Below are 22479 nucleotides of genomic sequence, written 5' to 3'. Positions count from 1 at the left end.
TGTGGGATAATTAGTTTTCTTTTCTTGAGAAAGCATTTTGATTAGCCTGCAAAGTGAGTTGTGCCTTGCGAGCTGATGGTTGGGTTCAGAGCCATCATTTGGCTGAGGTTGTTGGGGTGAGCCACTAGGAGGAGGAGGGGACATTTGGGATGTCCCTGGTGGCCAGTTCCAGGGTTCTGCCCCAAATATTATTTTGTCAGAGAGCCCCCATCCCATCTCAGGTACGGCTCAGTTCTGCAGGTCAGTGAGAAGCTGTCAGTAAGGTATCTTTCAGGAAGCCCAATAACCCAAGAAGATGCTGTTCAGACAGCTGATCTCTTGGTCTGAAAACAAAAAAGAAAATCCAATCACTAGGTCAAAATCTATATTAAAAAATATGGCTACTATTCCTGATCACGATTTTACTGCTGCCAAGAATGCAAGAATGTGCCTTTTTTTTTTTCCTGTGGGGACCAAGGATGAGTTAGAGTCTTAATATTTTCTTTTGATTTGCAGATCACATCCTATTTTATTGCATAAAGACTAACGAAATCTACTAATGAATAATTATTACTTCATAAAATAAAGGGGAAGGGAGACCCGCTTGCAAGAGCAGAATGTTAATTTGGCCAAGGAGGGCTGGCCAGGCAAGAACAAAAAAATAAATAAATAAACCATTGTAATTTGCTCCCTGCAGCCGACGGAGTAATCTCTTACCAGACACGGACTTCCCTACCCTGTGCATTTATAATTTGAGAGGAGAGGGTGTTCTGGACTGGGAGAAGCCCCCTCTCAGTTGCCCCGAGCTGGCGCGTTAGTCCAACAGGCTTGATTTCCACGCCAGCCGGGCGGTTGCTCTCATTGAGCAGCTCAGGGGCAGGTTCCCTGTGCCCGGGGCTGCCTGCCCAACCAAGGCAAGGCACAGAGCGAAAGCTGCGCCCCAAACGCCCGGGGGTGCCTCGGCGCCTGTGTGCGCTGCTGGGTGGGGGGTGGGGGGGGGTGCAGAAACCTCCTCCCCTCCCTCAGCCCCAGCTCCCTCCTGCCCCCAGCCCCTCCCGTCTCAGTACTCCACCCTCTGCCGAGGGGAAATCCCTTTTCTGTGTTTATTTGCCAAGGAATCGGGCAAACTGCACCGCTACCAACATCTAGCCCTGTGGGTCCCAGCTGGGCCATCGCGCCAATTGTCCAGCTCGCCTGATGCCGGGCACACGGGGCGCTCGCTCGCCTGTTCACCCGCGGAGGGTTTTAGCAGACCCGGTTTAAATTTTGGTGAGTCTTTTTTTTTTTTTTGGGAAAAAAAAAAAAAAAAAAAAAGAAAATCTTTCCCCTGGACCCATTTGACAAATGAGGAGACAGCAGCATCAGGACCAACGGAGTGAGCTTCGGTGTGAGTCAAAACCCCTCTCCCTTTCCCTCTTCCCCCCCTCATTTTCTCTCCCCCCTGCCTCCCACCCCTTCCTCCTTTTCTCCTTGCCCCCCTCCCCTCCAGCCTCTTCGGGAGGGCAGCCCCGCACCTCCTGAACCTTTCAGGGAAGTTCCCTCTGCCCGTTCTCGTGTCACCTTCACAGGGGCGTGGGGTGGGGGGCCCCTTCCACTTTGCGGGGTGGGGGTGGGGGGTCAAAAAGCCAGGCCCAACAACCCCGAAAAGCCAGGCGACTGCGCGAAGGGAAGCAAGTAGTTTCCAGGTCCCCGCAAGTGTTTCAGTTGGAGGCAGAGGAACGCCAGGATCTAGCACAGCCCCAGGCTGGGAGAGCCAGGGAGGAGGGACCGGCGGGGTGCGGTGGGGGGGAGGGAAGAAGAGAGAGGGGGAGAGAGAGAGGGACAGAGAGAGAGAGGGAAGAGAGAGAGAGAGAGACAGCCACCGGTCGTTGATTTAGATAATCAGCAAAATTAAAAAGAAAAAAAAAATTGTAGCGCCCAGGCAGCAAGCAACGTGATTGCATGCGAGCGTCCCCACTCGGGCTCGGCGGGCGCCAGAGAGACATGATGCAGCATCCTCTGACGGGGGCCACCTGCGTGGCGCTTCCCAACGTGGGCATGTGTCCCCAGCTTTCGTGTGCCTTGACTTTTATGTACTTACAGCAGGTAAGGCGCGCGTCTGCCCTCGGTGGCCGCTTTCCCGGGGGCTCGGCCAGACGCCTCCCCGTGCGTCCCGGGCTGCGCTTCGGTGCCTTACGGAGGTTTTTGGGGAGGGGGCTCCCACGTTGGGATGGGAAGGGTGGGTGGAAGCCTCCGGTTCTCGGTGAAGCCCCGGGCATCTGGCCCTGAGCTGTGTCTGCACCTGTCTGAATACTTTAAAATCGCCTGATGCCCAAGCCTGGGTCCCGGGAGTTTGAAATGGAAAACTGCCTTTTCTTGCTACCATCTTCCTTGAGTCAGTGCATTCCATGGTGATCTAAGACTCCTTTGATGCTAAGAGTTTGTGTGGAGGCACTCGGGTGCCTGCAGTGTTAATTCAGCTGATTGAATAGGGAGTGGAAAGGAAAAGTGTGGGGGGTGTGGTGTGTGTGTGTGTGTGTGGTGTGTGTATGTGTGTTTGTTTTCCTAAGTTTGTCCGTGTGGTGCTATATTCGGTCCGCATGGGATCGGAGCATTTGGATTTCTGGAGTGTGTCAGTCCCCGTCTGCCTTCAAACTCGCTGGCAATGCTGTGATGAAGGTGAGCTGTTGAGGATGTTGTCTTTGTTGGCATGTGTAAGGGTGTTTTTTTGTGGGTCCCCCCCACTTTCACTTCCCCTTAGTGGTCTTGCCGAAGGAGTCTCTGTTTTATTTTCCATTCATTGTACACATTTCAGTCTTTCCTAGCCTTGCTCTCTTTCTCAGGGTGTTTCCCTGGGACCCTCTCTGCTCTGTCATTCTTTCTTTATTGGAAGGGTTGCTTCCTGAGTTGGTTCCTGGGCTTGGAAATAGCTCATTACTGCCCTTGTAGGGTGACAGGCCAGCTCTCTGTCATTGGTCAGGGGCTGTGGATGTGAACTGAAGGGCTAGAAGGGGTTTTGTCATGCAGATGCAAATCCTTTTCCCCTCCCAGGATCTCCATCCTATTCTATGAAGAGTTTACAGTGATGATACTCATTTTATCTGTTTTTCCATGGACTCACTTCAAGAGTACCATTTGTTAACATGAGTGTGTGAACAGAACTTCCTTTGCAAGAGTTGAGAGTGGCCCCCTTCCCCAAGACCTTCAATTTCAACCTGTGTTAAGGGAATATATGTTTTTTTATAAAATGTCAGGATTCTGTTTTGAACATTTGGGTGATTTTTCTACCAAGTTGCTTACCTCCAGAAAAAAATTCTTAGGTGTATTTTCTGTTGGAATTCTTTTTGAGAACAGCCTTAAAAAAATCTTGGGAACAAATTTGTTCTATTAAATATTATTTTATTATATTGATTATTGAGTAAAACACACCAGGAAGCATTTCCCAAGAGAGTATTGATAACGTATTATATGCTTTATCTTCTACAATTTCTGTGCCTTTGCTGTGAGTGTGTGTGTAAATGTGTGTGTATGTGTACGTTTTATACCAGTTATTTCCACTAGAAGAGAATTCTGATGAGCATTTCAATAGATGCTAAGCCTCAGTTGGATTTATCAAATTATTAATAGGAGTTGATCTTTTGCCTTTTACATTCATTTCTTTCATGTTATTTATTAATCAATTTGAATAGCATTTACCTAACAATTAGAATGCTATAGATACTCAGTGTTCTCTGTTCCTTTGTGTGGTGGTGTGGATGTTTTTTTAAAAAAAATACATCCATGTTTCTGCCTTCTTGATTATTAAATTGGCTTACTCATTTGGGCACAACTTAGGAAAGAAGATAATGACTTTGAGTGAGAGGTTATCCTTGCCATGAGAAGAACAAACAGATAGGGTAAACACAAAGGTTCTCAGTATCTTCCAGGCAGTGTCTCCCACGAGGAAAACATTACTGCTCTGGAAAGGGGAGGCTTGAAGGAAACATTGGCAGCCACAACAAATATTTAGAAGTGACTAAATCAGCGTTGTGGTTCCATATGAAGATAGATGGAGGGTGGATTTTGAAATGTGCTTTGGAATGCATCTCCCCTTCCCTTGAAAGGACTTGCAATGCTATCTGTGAAAGTGTTTATAATGTGATACTATGACATAATGTCAGAATGGTGTGTGCGTGTGTATTTTCTCTGAGTTTCACTGAATGCCAGAAGTACGATAAAGGCAGGCATTTATTTTTGCCTGTCTTATTCAGAATCAGGTCTTCTAGCCCTTCCTGGAAGCTCACCGCTAGGGTGGGAGTGATATACCTGGGGTCGTCTCACCTAGCCATGACTCTCTTGATAGTTTGTTTAGAAGCCATAAGTCACTTATTTTATTTAGCATTCCAGACAATCGGCTGATTAGGAGGGTGAAATAGTTCACTCTAATCTCCACATACTACTAATCGATATGATTTACATATGTTATACCCAGACGTCACTACTATATTTTTTATCTGCCTTTAATCTGTAGCTATTGTTGGATCTCTAGCTAATTTTGGTGAACAGAAGGCTAATCTTTGATCTCAAAGTAAATTGATCAAATGGATGAATCAGGTGACATTTATGATAAGTAACACCTTCATCGGAAAAATTTTATTTTATAATCATTTAGGAATAAATACAACTCAGAAGTTTTTGACATTCAGATCACCAATCATATAAGACAGTAATCAACCCACAATGATCTTATTTTGGAGCATTCATCATTCTGTTTTCCAAATTCAAAAACTCTGATCAGGGGCCATCGAGTCTTCCCTGAAGTATATTTTTTTTCTGGAATGAAGTTTCATATGGTTATTTCTTATCCAGTAGCTAAGGAAAATGACTTCATCAAATGCTTTCTTTGTCTCAGCCTGAACTTCCAACATTTCCTCCTAAATTCTCCAGGAATTGTCCGTAAGACAACTCATAAAAACAAAAATCAATTGAGGTGCCTCAGCCTCAGAGTCTGCTCTGAATAGCCTAGTGTAAGTGACAAAATAACACTTTTTCCATGAATAATTTATTTATTTAGGCCTATGAAGAGGCAACTTTGATGTTCACATTATTTGACTTATCCTGCGTCACTTATTTATATGTCCCAGTAACATTTATCTAGATAAGTGTTTACTTACAGCTATGATTTCTTTTCTTTTCCCCTCCTCTCTTTTTTTTCCCACATCTGAGATGCTATTACAGTTTAGAACTGCAAGATGGGATAATGCTAAAGAGTCCTTTTGGCATCTAGATATCAGACCCAGTGATGTATTCACAGAGGAACACACAACTGTGTATACATACACACAGACACATACACACACACATCTAGTTAGAGCATATATTTTATGGTCATCAACCACTTTCAGATGGAACGGACAAGTAGTCCTTGGAAAAACTGGCTTCAATCTTGCTGTCCAGGGAAAGTCCCTGCTTCAATCTTCTTTCTTGATACACTGCAGTGGCTTCATGGTATGTCTTCTTTGATGGTGAACCTTCTTGAAGCTGAACTTCGAACTCACCTATCCCCAGTGCAGAATCTTCCAAGTTCCAAAGTAAGTACTCATTGAATCATTTTTTGCTTTGAGGAGTAATTCTGAATACAATTCTGCTTTGGGGGTTTGCAACAAGCTAGGTCAGAAGAGAACCTATTTTGTTTTCCTGATAGAGAGTAATAGAAAGCAACCACACACACATGCATGTACACACAGGACACAGAAATCTAGACATGGCTTTTTTCCATTCTAAGTCACAGAGGGCAAACCTCATAGCACCCATCTCACAGTAAGGTATGGTGAGGCAACATCAGATTTGTTTTCTGATGCAAACTACGTGTTACATTCCCCCCAGAGGCTGTGTGTGTGTGTGTGTGTGTGTGTGTATGTGTTTTACACTGAGTTTAATGCCCTGAAAGAGGATCAGTAGCATATTAACTTAATTTTCTCTGTTCTTAAACCACCATCAGTGTCTCCCAATTCAGTTCTAAGAAAGCTTCTCATCCGTCGAGCCCTATTCACTCAGAACCTTTTTATCAGCCTAAATTTAAAAATAAGTCAAATGCTTACAATCCACATTAGAAGGGGGAGAAAAGAGCCTCTAAAGTGGGCCATGCCACTGTCAATATTCGAAGATTGGTAATTTTTCCCACTTAATGATGATCCATGTGGTTTGTTTTAAGTAGTGAAGTGGTTTGTACAAAGGGTAATTCCCGGTAAATGAAGCCATTGCTCACTGTGGACATCTTCAGATCGAAAGCAATTGAACTGAATCCTGCATATCAACCCTTTCTGTCTTTAATTAGAAAGTGATTCTCAGTGCAAAGAATCACCCGGGGAAAATGGGCTCTCTTACGAAGGCTACAGGAGTTGGGGGGAGGGTTGGTGGCCCCATGCAACAGCCATGGTTATAAATTTTGAAAACATTAGGTAGGCCATAATAATTATGGCTGTGTAGAAAAGTTCAATTCTCATTGCATTTACTTACCTTGTATTACTCCATCTGATGATTTATAGGGGGCCAAATGGCATTTTATCACATTCTTTCTTTTTGGCTTAATCCCATGTTGATTTATTAGATAGTGCTGTGGATTGGGGATAGTCGATAGTGTCAATAACACAGAAAAGAATTAGATTAGCTTCATGTCTGAATTGTTTAAAGGAATTTAAGTGGCTGGACTGAGTACATTTCCAGGCCCAGGTGGCTGCCTGATAGAAGAGGGGTCCCTCAGTCTCCTTCTAGAGAGATGTCTTATGTCATAAGTTGGTTAACCAGTCTTTCTTGTTTCTCTGATCTTTTCCGATTAAGGGGAGAAGGCATGAAATGTTAGGCTGTTATCAGCCAGGTAAGGCCCACATTTCAGGTGATCTGGGGGTCATCTGAACTTCCCCCATTTTGGCGACCTATGGAGGGGCAGTGGTGTAGACCTTGACTGCAGGGCCACGTGGGTTGCCTCTGCTTTAAAATTACTCAGTCCAACAATCACTTGTGAAAATTGTAAGCATCTGTTCATCCATAGACCGAAGCCTTGTGCCCGTTGCCTGCTCTGCCTGCCATTTCGAGGTGGTTTCTGTGTCAGAACATGCAACCGGCCGCTCCTGCCACTGCCCGGCTGGAGAAAGCCCGTGTTATTAGTGCTCACCCGCCATCTGTTTTCCTTACAGCTGACCCTTGAGTAATTCTCCAGTAGCTGATGGACTGAGGGTAGACAATCTTTTTTAGGGTTTTCTGATTCATTTAACCAGGTTCTCTGCCCCAAGAGGAAACATAATGCTTGTTTATTCATATTGGCCGGGTAAAAACAGTGTGGTTTGTCAGGCAAATAATAGTCCTGTGGAAGGGAAAGAAATGGCAGCATTGTAAACAAAATCAGGTTGGTGCCTCTGTGCCTAAGGGGGCTGGGTGATGAGCAGGACATGTCATCCTGCGAATGAAGCAGAGCTGACAAGTGTGGGCGTAATTGCCCCGTCTGCAGAGACCTTTTTAATGAACGAGGAGAGGTGTCCCAGTGTGCTGTTTAATTCAATTAAGAAAAGCGAAGAAAGTTCCATTCATCAGTAAAGTTTCCTGTTTCCGGGTATTGCCCAAGAGAACTCTCTGCCCGGCTGAGCACTGGCCCTTGGCTGTCAGCATGATGCAGCTTGCCTCACCCAGTCCTATGGAGGGTGGCTGTGTCAGATAGGGTCGGCTCTCAGGTACAATGGCTCAGAAGAGCCCTGTCTCCAGACCTTTAACCATGCTGAATACTAGCGAGCTAGAGAAGTGAGCAATGGACCCGCAGGCCATCTCTGCTGGGAGACATGACTGGTCAGGGTTCTCTCTGAAGGATCCTGAAATTCAGTTCCTGAGCCTGACGTATGGTTAGGAAAGAGCTTGTGTGGTTGAAGCATCCTGGCTCCTGAGAGGGTTTGGGGAAAGAGGATTTCCCTGCTGTTTCTGACCTTCCTGACATGCTGAAGCCCTGATTGATTGGTCCTGGCTGAAAAAGAGCCAGGATTTGGAACCAGGTTTGATGGGGAGGAAGTTAGAGAGAAAGTGTCTATCAAAACTGTAAAAAATGACGTTGACTCTGGAGCACTGAGAGTCCTATTGGTATGTTTTGTCAAAACTTTAACAAGGGGCCTACTTATTAACAGGGAAATAATTATAGTGGTCCAATATTTCTCAAGCCTCAGATTTTCAGGCACTCCTTCCTACATTCTGCCAATTTACCCATTACCAGAATTGATACGTACTTAATATGTTAAAAAATTTACTTAGATGTTAAACATAGACTTGCCCAAAGCAAATAAAACATAGTCACCGAATCACACCTGTGATCATGCTTTCCCAACATACATAGAAGTAAATGTTCATTCATCCACCTGCTTATGCACCCATTCCATGTTGATGGAACTCCTGTTAGGTTTATGGAACTCCAGCTGTCCTTCTAGACTCTCCCAGGGAGTAAGCAAAGGCCCCTGTCCTCAGATAGTCTCTTACGTTGTTTGTCTCTGTGCCATCTTGTGAACCATGATTGCAGTATAACACTCTGGAAAACTTCAGCTTGACCTGCTGGATTTCCTGGGAATCCTCTGCCATGTCTTTTCTGGAATTACTCATTTCCCTACCATGACCCAATTTGCAAGGGGCAAGACTAGAGCTAGGTTCTTTGTGTTGCTTCTGTTTCCCTCTGCCAGATCAGCAGCCTGTAGTACACACTAAAGGAAAATAGCTGTACATTCAACGTCTACATCCCAAGGAGAGCTTTGACATGATGGTGCTGGGACTTGGGAGCTGCTGCAGTCCTTAGCACTCAACCAAGATCTGGCTGAGGAACAGTCTTACCCTGTTTTGATCCTCTTCTTCATGTGCCTTTAAACAGAATCAAAATTAGAAAGTGGAAGTGTAGTGAAAAACATTCAGAAGGTTAGTATGTGTTCACAGGGATGCGATGACTATTTTTTTCCTCCCCTTTTGCAGCCATAGAACAAAGTAGAGGCAGCTGTAGGATTTAAGTGACTCCAATTTCCTAGGACTGATAAGTAAATGCACAAAAGGTTTAGTCTCAATGAGCCTTTTCCTTATTGGCGTTTGATATTTGCTCAGGATTCACATCGACAACTGGATTTCCCTTATCCAAAACAAAAACAAGTATCTCCAGTTTTTTCCCCTTAGTAGATCTCCTTCCTCTTCCTCTGCCTGAATCCATGCATGGGACTGGTCCTGCTCTTAGGAAAGGTAAGAGCAAAATTGGTATCCAAACCCAGAAGGACAGAGAGGTTTACACACTTCAGTAACCAGCTGTCCATCTCAAGGGTCTTGCAAAATTCAGATGAGAAATCCAGATCTATTTAGAGCCAGCTTCCCCCAAAGCATAGTTAAAAAAAAAAAATAGTGTTTCTGAAGTTATACAGGACAGAAGTCATCAGCTGAAGGCTTAATCCCAACTCCGTTATTCAATTAGCTGATCCAGCTGAATTGAGCAAGTCACTTTTTTTGATTTGGAGCCTTAATTGCTCCTTCAGAAAAACAGGGATTAGAATAACCATTTGGTTCTGTTCTTTGTGAGATTAAGTAAGATACAAATGGAAGCGCTTAGCTCAGTGCTTGGGCTGCGGTGAGCAGCCTATAGATGTTTGTGAAACGGGAGAAGGAATGTGTTAAAGAAACGTAGGACTTGTTTATTGAAGCTGGACATACAGTTCTGTTTTCCATTTCTCTCAAATTAACATGATTCATGCACCCCCGGTCTGCCAAGGACACAGACACAGGGGACTTGGGTGTCGCTCTGGGGTTTTTTGGTTCCACTACCCTGTTTGGGGGCTCTTCTCTTTCTTCCTCCAGCGAGCTGTCAGTCCTGCTGGTGTCTCCGGATTGTAATATGGCTACACAGCTCAATTAATGCTCAGTGACAGGAGGAGGGAAAATAAAAATTGTCTTCCTCTTGTCAGTAGCGAAGTTATTTACTTTCAAAAGCTGACAGAATCACACTGCAGGCCCTTCATTTATTTCCATTCAGAATGTCATTATTCTGTGATGCTGGGGACCTGGCCACACGTTGAGGTTTATCCCCATAAGCTTTACTATGGTGGGGCCCTGCTGACGTGTAGATTGTCACCCGGGAGAGTCTGGGAGAGTCTGGCGGGCCCCTCTGGGGCCCCGTGGTGCCTGGGTGCTTGGCACTGATGCCTGGGAAGGTGCCCCAGTTTCAGGATGGACCAGGAGATCTGACACGTGCATTTTCAGGCCCTGAATTTGTTCTAGGAGACAGCGGTGTGTTCCCCGCTGCTGCTCTTCATTCCGAAGCAAAAGAATGAGGTGTGAGACTCCTAGTTCCACATCACACTTCATCCGGTGCTGCTGGAATTTCTGAAAACACAAAAGCGCCTCCTGAAAGTAGCTTTGCTTTGGATCCATCTATTGTCTCTGCTTAAAGTCGCTGACAGGTTCTCTCAACCAAATAATCAGTATAAAACTATGCAATTTTTGTTTTTTTGCTCTCTTTCTTTCTTTCTTCCTTTTCTCCCCTAAGGGTTTGCAGTGAGCGGTTAACACAGGAAGGGGTTGAGTGGAGAAATTGTTTTCTTCATGGTGCAATGGCAGAACCTTCCACTGGGGGTCTCCATTTAGAATACGTGACTCGGGATTCCTGGAGACTTTCTTTTTTTCTTTCTTTCTTCTTTCCTTTCTTTCTTCTTCTTCTTTTTTTTTTTTTTTTTTAGCCTCTTTTTGGTTCCATTCAAAAATGTGAGGCCCTTTCGGTCAGCAGTAGGAGATGCGGCTTGTAAGACCATTTAGGTAATCAGAGAAGCCAGCCTTCTTCCACAGTGATGATCATAATAATAAAATAATTAAAATAATGAAATAATCAATAACTTTTATGGAGTGCTTTGTGACAAGCACACGACTAAGCACTTTTACATGGATTACTACGTTTAATCCCCCACAAAAACCCTCTAGGGAGTTGAAATTAATGGCTTCATTTTTAGATGCAGAATCTGAGGCATAGGTGGGAGAGCTGATATTTAAAACCAGACACTTTCGCCCCAGAACGGACACTTAGAAACGCTATTCTGCACCATCCTTATGTCCTCCCTCTCACGGTGCTGGCCAAGGGCTGGTTCTGCATGATTTACGGAGAGACCTCTGCCAGGCTCCTGCGAAGGAAGAATCGCTCCAATTAATGGAGTGGTCCTTCTCTTTTCCTTTAAAGGCAGGACTTGTCAAAAGGGGAAAGAGTTCAGGCGATCTGTCAACTTTGAAGCTCTTCCCGATTTTGTTTTTTAAGTCATTAAGATTTTGTTTAATGAATTGCAACAAACCTTGAGGCTGTTGGACTTGGGGAGGAGGAGGGAGAGGGAAAAGAACGAGGCTGTGAGAATCATCAGCACTGAGAATGATGGAGTGTATTTCTCCGCAGCCAATTCCAATCCCCAAATCCCTGTTGTGCTGAGGAGCTCTCCAACTAACAGAGGAAATGCAGTCACTGCCCTGCACTGTATTAATGATTTATACCCCCCGCACCAGTGCTTTTGTTCACTTTCGGGGCCTGGTCATGTTAATAAACGAATTTCAGGGAGTGGGGTCCTGCCTTGCCATGCTGTTTTGCTCAGTGCAGTGAAGGCTGCCTCATAAATCAAAAGAATTTAGTGCTTTACAACCTTCCCGAGCTCCGAGGTGGTGTGCGCCTGTGCGCGGTTGTGTATGTGTGTGTGTTTAATCAGATTCACTTAGAGACATTTTCATTGCCTTTCTATGAAGAATGAATGAAGAACGGGATGCGATCTATCTTAGGTGTTTCAGGGTTGATTGGTTTATTTCACAGTGGCATCACAGCCCTATTTGTTTCCCATTTGGTGTTTATGCTTTATGGTGTTGTCTGTGAAAATGGGCTGACACTCTTTTATTAGCATAAAGAGATGCAGATCACATTAGAATCCCCCATCCTTCTATATCATCAAAAACAACAGGCAGGGGAGAGGGCGAGTTTACTGTAAGCCGAATCACCATCCATTCACTGCAAGTCAACGGGAGCTTGATGTGATCTTTCAACAATGGGGTTTTTGAGGCTTTTAAAAAAATGTTTATATTTCAATTATTCACTGAAAAAGAATGCTGCTTTGTTTTGAACGTGATGGAGGACACTTATTTTCTGGATTGGGAATTCTGGATGTGGGAAAGTTTCTTCTCTTTAATAAGCCATAGAAAGCTCTAATTTTAACCCCAGCTTTGATTTTTTTCCTTTCCTAATTGGAAGAAAACAAATCATATCATCATATATTTTACTTGCAGCCCTCAATCCATCTTTCAAGGTACCAGCAGAGAAAAGTTCTATTTCTTTCTTTTTTTTAAATAAATAAATTGCACTTGTGTTTTCTTAATTATACCGTGTGTTTCATTTTGTGTGTGTGGTGATATTTCTTTCCCTATAGAACTGAGAACTGAAAACCAACAGAAGATAGAGTAGGAGTTTGAGGGGGTAAAACAGAATATTTAGAAAATTAGAATGATACTTTGAATACTCTAGTCAACAGGAATATTTTTGTCTATGATGAAATCTGGATTTTGGGAAATGCTCTTTAGTTAAAAAAAGAAGATACATAAGGCTTTCAGGAAATAAAAATGTCAATTTAGTAGAATTATTAAATGAATACATGAAGGAATAAATGCAAAGACAAATGAATAAAGTCCTACTCTACCCTACCCCCACCCAAACTGTCACTTGAATTTCTTCTGTAAATGTGAAAGTTTTAGCTATCTGGTTCTTATTAACATTTATGCTTATACATTTTTTTTTAACTGTCCAAAGTGCTTGTCAGTAGTGATGAAACTGCAGCTAATACTCATTGTGGAAGATTGCCTTTTACGGTCTTGTCTTCCTGAAAAGTGGAGAGCAGAATGCGTATATGTATATATAGGTGAACAAAGAACATTACACAAATTTTTCATCATGGGAAATACGATACAGCATTTCGGAGTAAGAAAGCAGGTGTCCAGCAAATGCAGTTTACATTTATATTGTACTGACTTTTGTGTTTGTATTTGTTCTCTATTATTTGAATCTGTGAGTGTCTCATTGTTTTTAATTATGTCTACGAGGCACAAGACAGCAGTCAACATCTGCTCTTTTGTTTACTTGGTTTACATATATCTTTGATGGGTTACTAAACAATCTATTTTTCAAACCCAGAGCAGAAGAAACCAGCCAAACCCATATTACAGCATTTTGTAAAGACCCATTATGCAATTAGCACATGGGATTTGTATAAAGCTGGTGATTCACCCAAACAAACATCCCTTTATTCTGATAGTTCTTCCTGGCTTTGTGAAAAATATCAGTTTCCAGAAAAATAAAATCGCATTTCCTCTTTAATCATGTGGCATGCCAAGAAGATTATGTGTTTATATGAGGGATGGATCCTTCACTTTTTGTATCAGAGAAAGATGAACTTTCCAAAATAATGATGTCTTTAATTCAAGGCAGCAGTTTCTGTATTACATAAGACAACTATCTGCTTACACGTAGCAGACTTTTGAGAGTTATATGGTACTATTGGGGAGGAGAAATGCTATGTTTTTAACCGTTTGCATAATTTTCCTAATACTGCATGATCCATTTACAAAAGGCATAGCTGATCATCTATTGCAAGACACGTGAGGCCCAGAATGATTAAGGTAAATCACCTCAGACCTCATTCTTTCACTTACTTCAGTGGTTAACAATTAATTTACTCACTCATTCATATAACACATGCTTATTCGGCCTTTGCTCTGTCTCAGAGATTGGGTTGGTTATTGAAGGGACACAGAGAGGGAAAGCAGGTCTGCCTTTCTTCACGGAGGTTACAAGTTTGTGAGGGAGAGAGGGACTGTAAGCAAATGATCATGACATAGCTGTGCCTTGCCAGGTGTGATAAATGTGCTGAAGGAAAATAGCAGTGCAAGGGAAAGAGTAGGAGTTGGATTCAGGAGTGAGGGAAGCTTTTTCGGAAGAAGTGACATCAAAGCTGAGATGGAGTGGGAGGTGGGCAAAGGGGTGGGTCCAGGGTGGAAGAGAGGATAAGGCATAGAGTGTATGTAGTACCTGTTGCACGCCTAGGTGTCCTTACGATGCTGGAGAAGCAAAGGGACCAGGGAGCCAGGGAGAGGGGGGTAAAGAGGCGGAGAAAGGCCAGAAACCACTAGGGTTTGGAAACCCTGACATGGGGTTGGATTTTTTTCCCAAGAGGAGTGAAGAAGAAGGGGAAAAAAAAAAACCCCTAAGAGGCCTTAAGCAGGAGACAAATGATCATATTTAGCCTTTACAAAGGCCAGTTTGGCTTTTCTGCAGAGAGTAGAGGGAGACGAGATGGAAAGCCCAGGACGGGGGTGTCAAGTAAGAGAACACTGCGATAATTCTGGTGCGAGCCGATGGTTGTTTGGACTAGGAGTGGAGAGAAAAGAAATGGCCAGGGGTAGAAGATTTTAAAAAAACAAGCCTGAGATTCATCCCTAAAGCTGACGTTCAGCCAGAAGAGAAGAAATGCATCTCCCTGAAGTCAGACTTTGGCAGGCTTTGGTGAAGTCAGGAGGCACTCACCTGGGTGGTATGGGGCTTCATGGAGGAGAGTCACCAGCCAGTTTCAGCGTATCTTAGGCGAAAGCTTTCAGAGCTCAGAATTTCCATCTGAGCTCTCCCATCACCACCACTATCACCACTGTCACCAACCCATTGCCATTAGCGCCATCACCATCACCAAACAACTGGTCTCATAGATTAGTTGGTAGCAGTCACCAAAGACGAAGTTACTCACCAGCTTGGCAAGGTGATCTCTAGCATTCCACTATTGTGGTGGGTAAGAAGTGGGGAGCCAGTTTTGGGAACTGTCCAGCGAGCAGCACCTCCACCCTCTGCCTCCAGTTGCAGGAGTACAGGAGTTAAATGCATTCACACGAATGTGAAGCAGAACTGACTTTGAGCCTGAAACAAATTACGAATTTTATGGGCGTCCGACTAGCTGTATGGGCATGTTTCCCAACTTCTATGAAGTTTCATTTCTACATTTATGAAATAGAGGTAACAGCAAGACCACAAAAGCATAGCATTGTCAGGAGCATGGCACAAGCTAGTTCGTATAGCACCACAGCACAGTACCACGCAAATGGAAGAAGCTGTCCTTTGGCGATGCTGGTGGTGGCGGTAACGGTGGTGATGGTGGTGGTGATGGTAGCGATGATGCTGATGGTGATGGTCTGGTGATGATGTGGTAGTGGTGGTGGTGATTGTGAATGGTGGGAGTGGTAGTAGTGGGGATGAAGGAGATGGTGGTGGTGCTGGTGGTAATGACGGTGCTGATGGTGATGATGTGGTGATAATGGTGGTAATGGTAGTGATGGTGGTAATGCTGGTGCTGGTGATAGTGATGGTGGTGGTGGCGATGGTAGTGGAGTTGGGTTACAGGTGATAGTTGTGATAGCAGTGATGGTGGTGGTGGCCATGTGACGGAGTTGGGATAGTGGTGATAGTGGTGATGGTGGTGATGGCCACGGTGATGAAGTTGGGATATTGGTGATGGTGGTGATGGTGGTGGTAGCCATGGTGATGGAATTGGGATAGTGGTGATGGTGGTGATGGTGGTGGTCGCCGTGGTGATGGAGTTGGGATGGTGGTGATGGTGGTGATGACGGTGATGGTGGATGGTACTGGTGGTGATAGTGGTTGTGGTAGTGATGGTGGTGCTGATGGTTCTGGTGGTAGTGACAGTGCTGATGGTGGTAGTGGTGGTGGTGGCGGTGAAGGTATTTGGTAATAACAGTGATGCTGGTTAGATGCAGCATGGTAGAATAGTTTCACATATAAGTACCTGGATTCAGATTTGGTTCAAGTCTTACCACTTACCACCTGGGAGCCCTTGGGTAAATTATTTAACCTGTCTTTGTTTTAATTGTTTCATTTGTGAGATGGGGATGATGATATTCATCATCAGTCATTATGAAGACTAACTTATTTCACATTTGTCAAAAAAATTAGGACAGTGTTTTTATAAACAAACTCTTAGACATAGAGAATTTTTTGTTAAATGAAGTGTTGGTGCAGAATACAGCTTTTAACAAAAAGGTACCTAGTGGCTTCTGGACTTCTGCTTTATACTCGATTTTGCTTTTCATAGCAGGCTGAAAAGACTGTCTTTTCCTTCTCTCAACGGCAAGGCTCACTCTCCCCCTCTCCCCATCTCTCCATGTGTTCTGCGTAGAACAGGTGTGTGGTGAGCCGGAGTTCTGGCAGAGTGCAACATGAAAAAGACTCCCAGTAATTATAAAAATAACAACGAAGGCTGCTTAGCGAGGTAGGCAGATGAGCACACCACTAGCCAGAATGATAAATAGCGCCTGCAAATGTTAGGTCCCAGTGGGAGTATGGGAACATATGGGATAAACCACACTAAAAGTTGGGCATCACTGGTAAGTTTTAGATGGTTAAGGCAGGCCAACTCTGGTGCCAATTTTTTCCTCCTTTCTTTCTTTTTTTATCCTAATTTTAAATCCTTCAGTTCCCTTTTGTCCCTTTGTTCTATTTTGGTCCTAAAAGAAGCATTCATCTTTGAGGCCAGCCAGGGAATCTCCAAGGCAGTCAGGTCTGTGTGGTAATCCTAAAAACAAATGGCCACCCTGGAATCTGTGAATTTCCACATGGAGCTCTATTCTATATTGTTGGGGGAGATGTAAACGCACGCCGTAAATATTTAATGGAATGCTAATGTGTTGAATCCAGACCTATGATAGGTGGGCAGGCAGAAAAATTAGTGCCTAACCAGTCCAATAAGTTTACAAGCATTTGTAGAAGAGGCAAACAACTTTTTCTGCCAAACATTATTTAAGAAGAAGACGCGGAGGGTGGTAGGTTGATTTCAGGTCAGTGTTTGTATGTCTGGGTCTGAATATAGTTTGGAGACTGTACAATCTGTTTGGCATGGCTCTGAAGCAGTGGGATTTCTCTGGAAGGATATTTTGGAATTCTTGTTCACCACCCACCATGCTTTTCCTGGGCCTCAGAAGAGATTTCAGCATCGAGGTGAGATTTAGAATGTGGGCACCTGAATGTCGGCGCCAGCTCCTTAGTAGATTTCCAGGATTCCTTACTTAGCAATTACATCAACATCCTTGGTCATGTGAAGCCAGCAGAGGAAAGGAAGTAGGATTTGGGATTGGGCAGGTGTGGCTTTGGCTACAGGCCCTCTCTGCTCAAGTTGCCATCAGTGATGTAAGGCCTCAGAGTTCTAATATCCTCATTTGTAGAATGGGGCTATTATGAGTACCAATACCATGGACTTTTTAAAAGACTGGATGAGTCAAAGTCTCGGAGGCGCTTAGAATTGTGTTTGACATGTAGCGAGTCCTAGCAAAGGGTTTGTTAAAACATTAAATAGAAGATATCTTCTACGACTGCCTTTTATGAAAATGTATGCATATGTATGCATTAATCTAGTTTTTTGAAAGTTACCTTTTTTTAAAAAAATAATTTATTGTAAGTTCCAGGATACATGTGCAGGACATGCAGGTTTGTTACATAGGTAAGCGTGTGCCATGGTGGTTTGCTGCACCTATCAACCCTTCAGCTAGGAATTAAGCCCCATGTGCATTAGCTATTTATCCTGAAGCTCTTCCTTCCCCCGCCACCCCTACGAGCCCTAATGTGTGTGGTTTTTCTCCCTGTATCCATGAGTTCTCATTGTTCAGCTCCCACTTATGAGTGAGAACATGCAGTGTCTGGTTTTCTGTTCCTGTATTAGTTTGCTGAAGATGACGGCTTCCAGTTCCATCCATGTCCCTGCAAAAACATCTCATCCTTTTTTAAGGCTTCATAGTATTCCATGGTGTGTATGTACCACATTTTTTTTTTATCCAGTCTGTTAATGAAGGCCATTTGTATTGATTTTATGTCTCTGCCGTCATGAATAATGCTGTATGCACTAATTTTACAACATGTTACTTACAGCAACCCCTCAACAACCCTGTCAGGGGACTATTATTGTCCCCAGTTTATAAGGGAATTAACTGAGGTTCAGAAAGTTTAAGTAACTTGCCCAGGGATTTTCAGAGCCCAAATTTGGACCAAAACTTGATATGGCCTCAATAGCTGAGTTCTTGGCCAATGTGATACATTTCTATTATGATAAAAATAAGTACTCTTCGTTAGTAAACTGGAGGCCAGAGAAATATATATATATAGTTGTTGTTGTTTGTTTGTTTTTTGAGATGGTGAGATGGTGTGCTGCTCTTGTTGCCCAGGCTGGAGTATAATAGTGTGATCTTTGCTCACTGCAACCCCTGCCTCCTGGGTTAAAGTGATTCTCCTGCCTCAGCCTCCCAAGTAGCTGGGATTACAGGCAACTGCCACCATGCCCGACTAAATTTTTGTATTTTTAGTAGAGATGGGGTTTCACCATAATGGCCAGTCTGGTCTGGAATGTTTGACCTCAGGTGATCCACCCTCCTTGGCCTCCCAAAGTGCTTGGCGTGAGCCACTGCACCCGGCCTAGAAAAAATATATTTAAAAAAAATGTGAAATACATGGAAAGGCAGCATAACATGGGATTATTAATGGGGCTAGAGTCATCCTTCACAAGCTGTGTGATTTGGAGCAAGTTACTTAACCACTCTGTGCCTTGTTTGTCTAACAGTAATATGAAGATAGAAATGGGACTTACCTTATATGATAGTTGTGAAGATTAAAGGAGTTAATACACAAATGGGTTAGAATATGTCTGGCAAATAATAAATGTCATATATAGTTTATTTAGAAATATTTTAAAATAGATTGTCATGTAAGTGTCAGAAAGGAAATGAGGTCACTCAGGGTGGTTCCTCTTTTGATGTCCCTAGAGTGTCCCAGCAGGACGCTGCTAATCTGGGAAGTTGAAAATCCCACCTGTCAGAGGCTCTCTGTTGCCACCAGCTGCCTGGCCATGACATCGCAGAGAAACCATCTTGCAGCAGTCAGCCCCTTGCCTAATCCTCTCCGATGAGAGGTTCAGCTGCAGAGCTTGGCACAGCTTAGCACAGCTTGGTTCTGGGTCCCTCACATTTCTGTCTTGTCTGCAAGACTAGACTATACAGTCTCCGAAAACACAGGTTTATTTGCTACCTCCTTTTCTCCCCCAGTACTGGGTTTGGTGGGTTCCCAGTGATGAGTAAAACCTACTCCTTGGATTGATAGCATTTTTTTTTTTTTTTGTGGCCTGAAGCTGGAGAAAAAAAGCTTCAGCAGAGAGAAGCCGTCTCCTGTTCTGAGATGACTCCTTGTTGCTGGCCAAGGGAATGAAAGATGTGTTTTGCACTTCTTAGGGACAGACTTGCTTTTACAATACGGGGTGCCTTAGCACCTGCCCATGTTGTTTGACCTTCTTGCCACCTTGAAAACCTGCCCCCTGCCAAGCTGTGGTGAGTGCTGACTGGCAGGTTCATATCATCAAAGTCACAGTGCTGGTAAGCACGTCAACATGATTTCACGTGAGGACAGTCATCTGAGTTGTTAATAGGAGCCCGTCTTAAGGGATTTTGACGTTACCCATGCCTGTCCTTAGTAGAAAGTACAGCACATCTTGGCTACCGACTTGAAAATCTGAGGGACACTCAGAGGCCCCTCCAGAGTCCATTGGTGAATTTCACAAGAGTCATCAACTCCCTACGATGATGGGGAAAAATTGGGGAGTTATGTGCAGTTTTCTGGGACGAGGACACAAGTCAGAGTCGTCCAATTTCAGAGTGGCTCATGTATCAAAAATAAGAATGAGGAGCCACCAGTTCACCCCCAGAAGAGGCACTGATATGGGGACAAGCCAAGGAAAAATCAGCCCTTGAGGGTAGAAATGATGCCTCCGCATCACAAAGAAAGGGCCACCTAATAATCTCTTTAGCTGTCCTCCTCCTGCGTCCCCCTGTCCTTCTGTTTGCTCCTCCAGTGGTGAGTCTTTCTTGGTGTTCCCTGGTGATTTGCCCGTTTCCATGTGCCTCGGACTTTCTCTTGCTTGGGAGGCATTTCCGCACTTTCTGAAGACTCAGTGGAGCATGATGTAGGTCAGCTCTTCTCCAGCCCTCAGTGTCTTCTCCTCCTCCCTTTACTCTTTGCATTTGTGTCCCTGGACCTCTAATGGCTGTTAGGGTGGTTGACATTGACTGAGGGGTGGAGGGTAAAGGAGATGAAGAAACCACTCAACTTGAGTTAAGATATCCAGGCTAAGGCTAGGCATGGTGGCTCATGCCTGTAATCCCAGGACTTAGGGAGGCTGAGATAGAGGATTGCTTGAGCCCAGGAATTCAAGACCAGCCTGGGCAACACAGCAAGACTCCCATCTCTAAAAAAAAAATTTTTTTTTTTTTTTTTTTTTTTTGAGACCGAGTCTCGCCCCATTGCCAGGCGCCAGGCTGGAAGTGCAGTGGTGCAATCTCGGCTCACTGCAACCTCCGCCTCCTGGGTTCAAGCAGTTCTCCTGCCTCAGCCTTCTGAGTAGCTGGGATTACAGGCATGTGCCACTATGCCCGGCTAATTTTTGTATTTTTAGTAGAGATGGGGTTTCACCCTGTTGGCCAGGATGGTCTCGATCTCCTGACCTTGTGATCCGCCTTCCTCGGCCTCCCAAAGCGCTGGGATTACAGGCGTGAGCCACCATGCCTGGCCTAAAAAATTTTTTTAAATGCCAGACGTGGTGGTGTTCATCTGTAGTTCCACCCACTCAGGAGACTGAGGCAGGAGGATCTCTTGAGTCCAGGAGTTGGAGGCTGCAGTGAGCTATGATCATGCTACTGCATTTCAGCCTGGGTAACAGAGAGACCCTGTTTCAATAAACAAATAAAAATAATTTTCTAAAAACCCAGGCCACTATTTCTCAGATTACATTTATGCACATCGCATTTGAAAAAAGGCTTCTCATACCATCTAGCAAAAGGGAGTTTCGTAGCCTATCTCAGTTCATGGGTATAGCTCCGCTATTGACTAATGCTACAGTCTTGGCCAGGTCACCTCTCCTCTCAGGGTCTCAGTGTTCTTGTTACTAATGTATTAAATGGAACAGACTCCACTTCACAGGAATGAAGAGAGGGTAAACTGAGACAACAGATACAGTGTCTGGCACATAGTAAGCACTGAAGAAGTGGTAGTGACTCTGACCGTGATGATGAAAAGGATGAAAAAGTAGGAAGAAGGAAAGAAGAGAAATAGCCCAGGGCCTGGCACAGGCCTGATACATAATTCTCAAAAAACAGATAGTCCAGTAGATAACCAAAATGAATGGTGAGTGGATGGGTGGGTGGGGTGATGAGTGGATGGATGGATGGATAGATGGATGGGTGGATGGATGGTATGTTGGTCATCAAATCAGTTTTGGAAAGTCTGAATTAAGCAAGGTCCAGCAGCGTTTTGTTTTGTTTTACTTATTTACAGGACTTCTCGGGTGTTTTTGTATGTTAATAGTAATCACGAATTCCCAAGAGGGAGAGAGGGCAAGCTGAATTTCTCCAACTCATTTGACCACGGTGTCCTTTTTACAGTGGCTCGTCTGATGAGCCTTCTCTCCATGTAGAGTGCCTTGGAAGTTGCCAGTCCAGCACACTGAGTTTCTAAAGAGAAAATGATACCCAGGGAGCTCAGGTGGTTCAGCCAGTTCAGCAACTGCATGGAATTAGTATAAAAATTCTCATGTGTCAGTTCTGGAGATTGGTGTTATTTGGAGTCATCTCTGTGTCCAGCTCCTGTAGAGACCTGGAGCCCAGAAGGCAGAAGATGTAGAGAGGGCACAAAGAAAAGCCTAGCAGAGTAGCTGCATCCTTCCCCCTTCTGAGAGGCCTCAGGGAGTATCTGTTTGCCTCAAGCAAGGCCAACAAATTCTCAAACCCAGTTGCCATTCATCCCCAGACAGGTCAGAGGTCGGTTCCTGAAGCATTGTTGATCTCAGCAGAGATGATGTGCAGGGTTGATATTCTTAGATTTGCTCATTCAGCCAGTCAGTCTGGCTTTCAGAGGAGAATCAGGTCAAGAAGCGCTTAATGAACCAGGAGGAGCATGGTGCTGCCTGAACCACTGGGGCCTCAAGTTTGTAATGATTATCAGCCGGCTCCTCACTGACAAGACCTGCTGGAATTTTCTTTGTGATTCTCCATAACCATTTTTAGACTTGTGGTCAATCCTGCTGTTTAGAGTAACCCAGGACCCTGGATTCTTTAACTTACTTCTGATTTAAAGGCACGCCCTTCAATTATTCCTAAAAACCACGAATTGAACTTGACATCCTACTTTCTGTTTTGGTTTCAGAAATTGTGTTTTCCATGTACAGAAGCCATATACCTGTCCCTGGTTAACTCCTGGGTCTTAATTTTTTTTTTTTGCTGAGAACATAGAAGAAGGAGGTACGCTCTTAAACAAGAAGGTGCTTCACAAGTTGCATTTGCAAGCACAGTTTCATTTAAGCAATTAGCAGTGGAAGGGAGGAAGAGTTTTGATACGCCCGGCTTGATTCTCCAACCAGCTGCTAATTCTGTTGTCACTATGACAAC

At 44.1% G+C, this 22479-nt stretch overlaps 1 protein-coding gene across 29 annotated transcripts in view; it reads left to right on the top strand.

The window, feature by feature from the left end:
* The window catches only part of RBFOX1 (RNA binding fox-1 homolog 1), a 754257-nt gene that overhangs the window by 331769 nt on the left and 400009 nt on the right, over positions 1 to 22479 (top strand). For 21 of the 29 annotated variants that reach the window (XM_017534045.2, XM_017533939.2, XM_017533943.2 and 18 more), the window contains exon 1: positions 1805 to 2064. The exons of 2 other annotated variants lie outside the window; for them this stretch is intronic. In XM_017534045.2, the coding sequence (XP_017389534.1) occupies positions 1921 to 2064 (144 nt within the window). In that variant the 5' untranslated portion in view covers positions 1805 to 1920. Of the gene's footprint in view, positions 1 to 887; positions 1249 to 1284; positions 1367 to 1804; positions 2065 to 2568; positions 2638 to 22479 lie in introns of those variants that run through there. 6 more of the 29 variants (XM_017533870.2, XM_017533887.2, XM_037740365.1 and 3 more) reach the window with 4 other exon arrangements.

Source organism: Cebus imitator, unplaced genomic scaffold (genome assembly GCF_001604975.1).
Source record: "Cebus imitator isolate Cc_AM_T3 unplaced genomic scaffold, Cebus_imitator-1.0 Scaffold4, whole genome shotgun sequence".
In the NCBI taxonomy this organism is placed as follows: Eukaryota; Metazoa; Chordata; class Mammalia; order Primates; family Cebidae; genus Cebus; species Cebus imitator.
The sequence above is the reverse complement of the archived record's forward strand: the minus strand, read 5'-3'. Positions and strand labels throughout refer to the sequence as shown.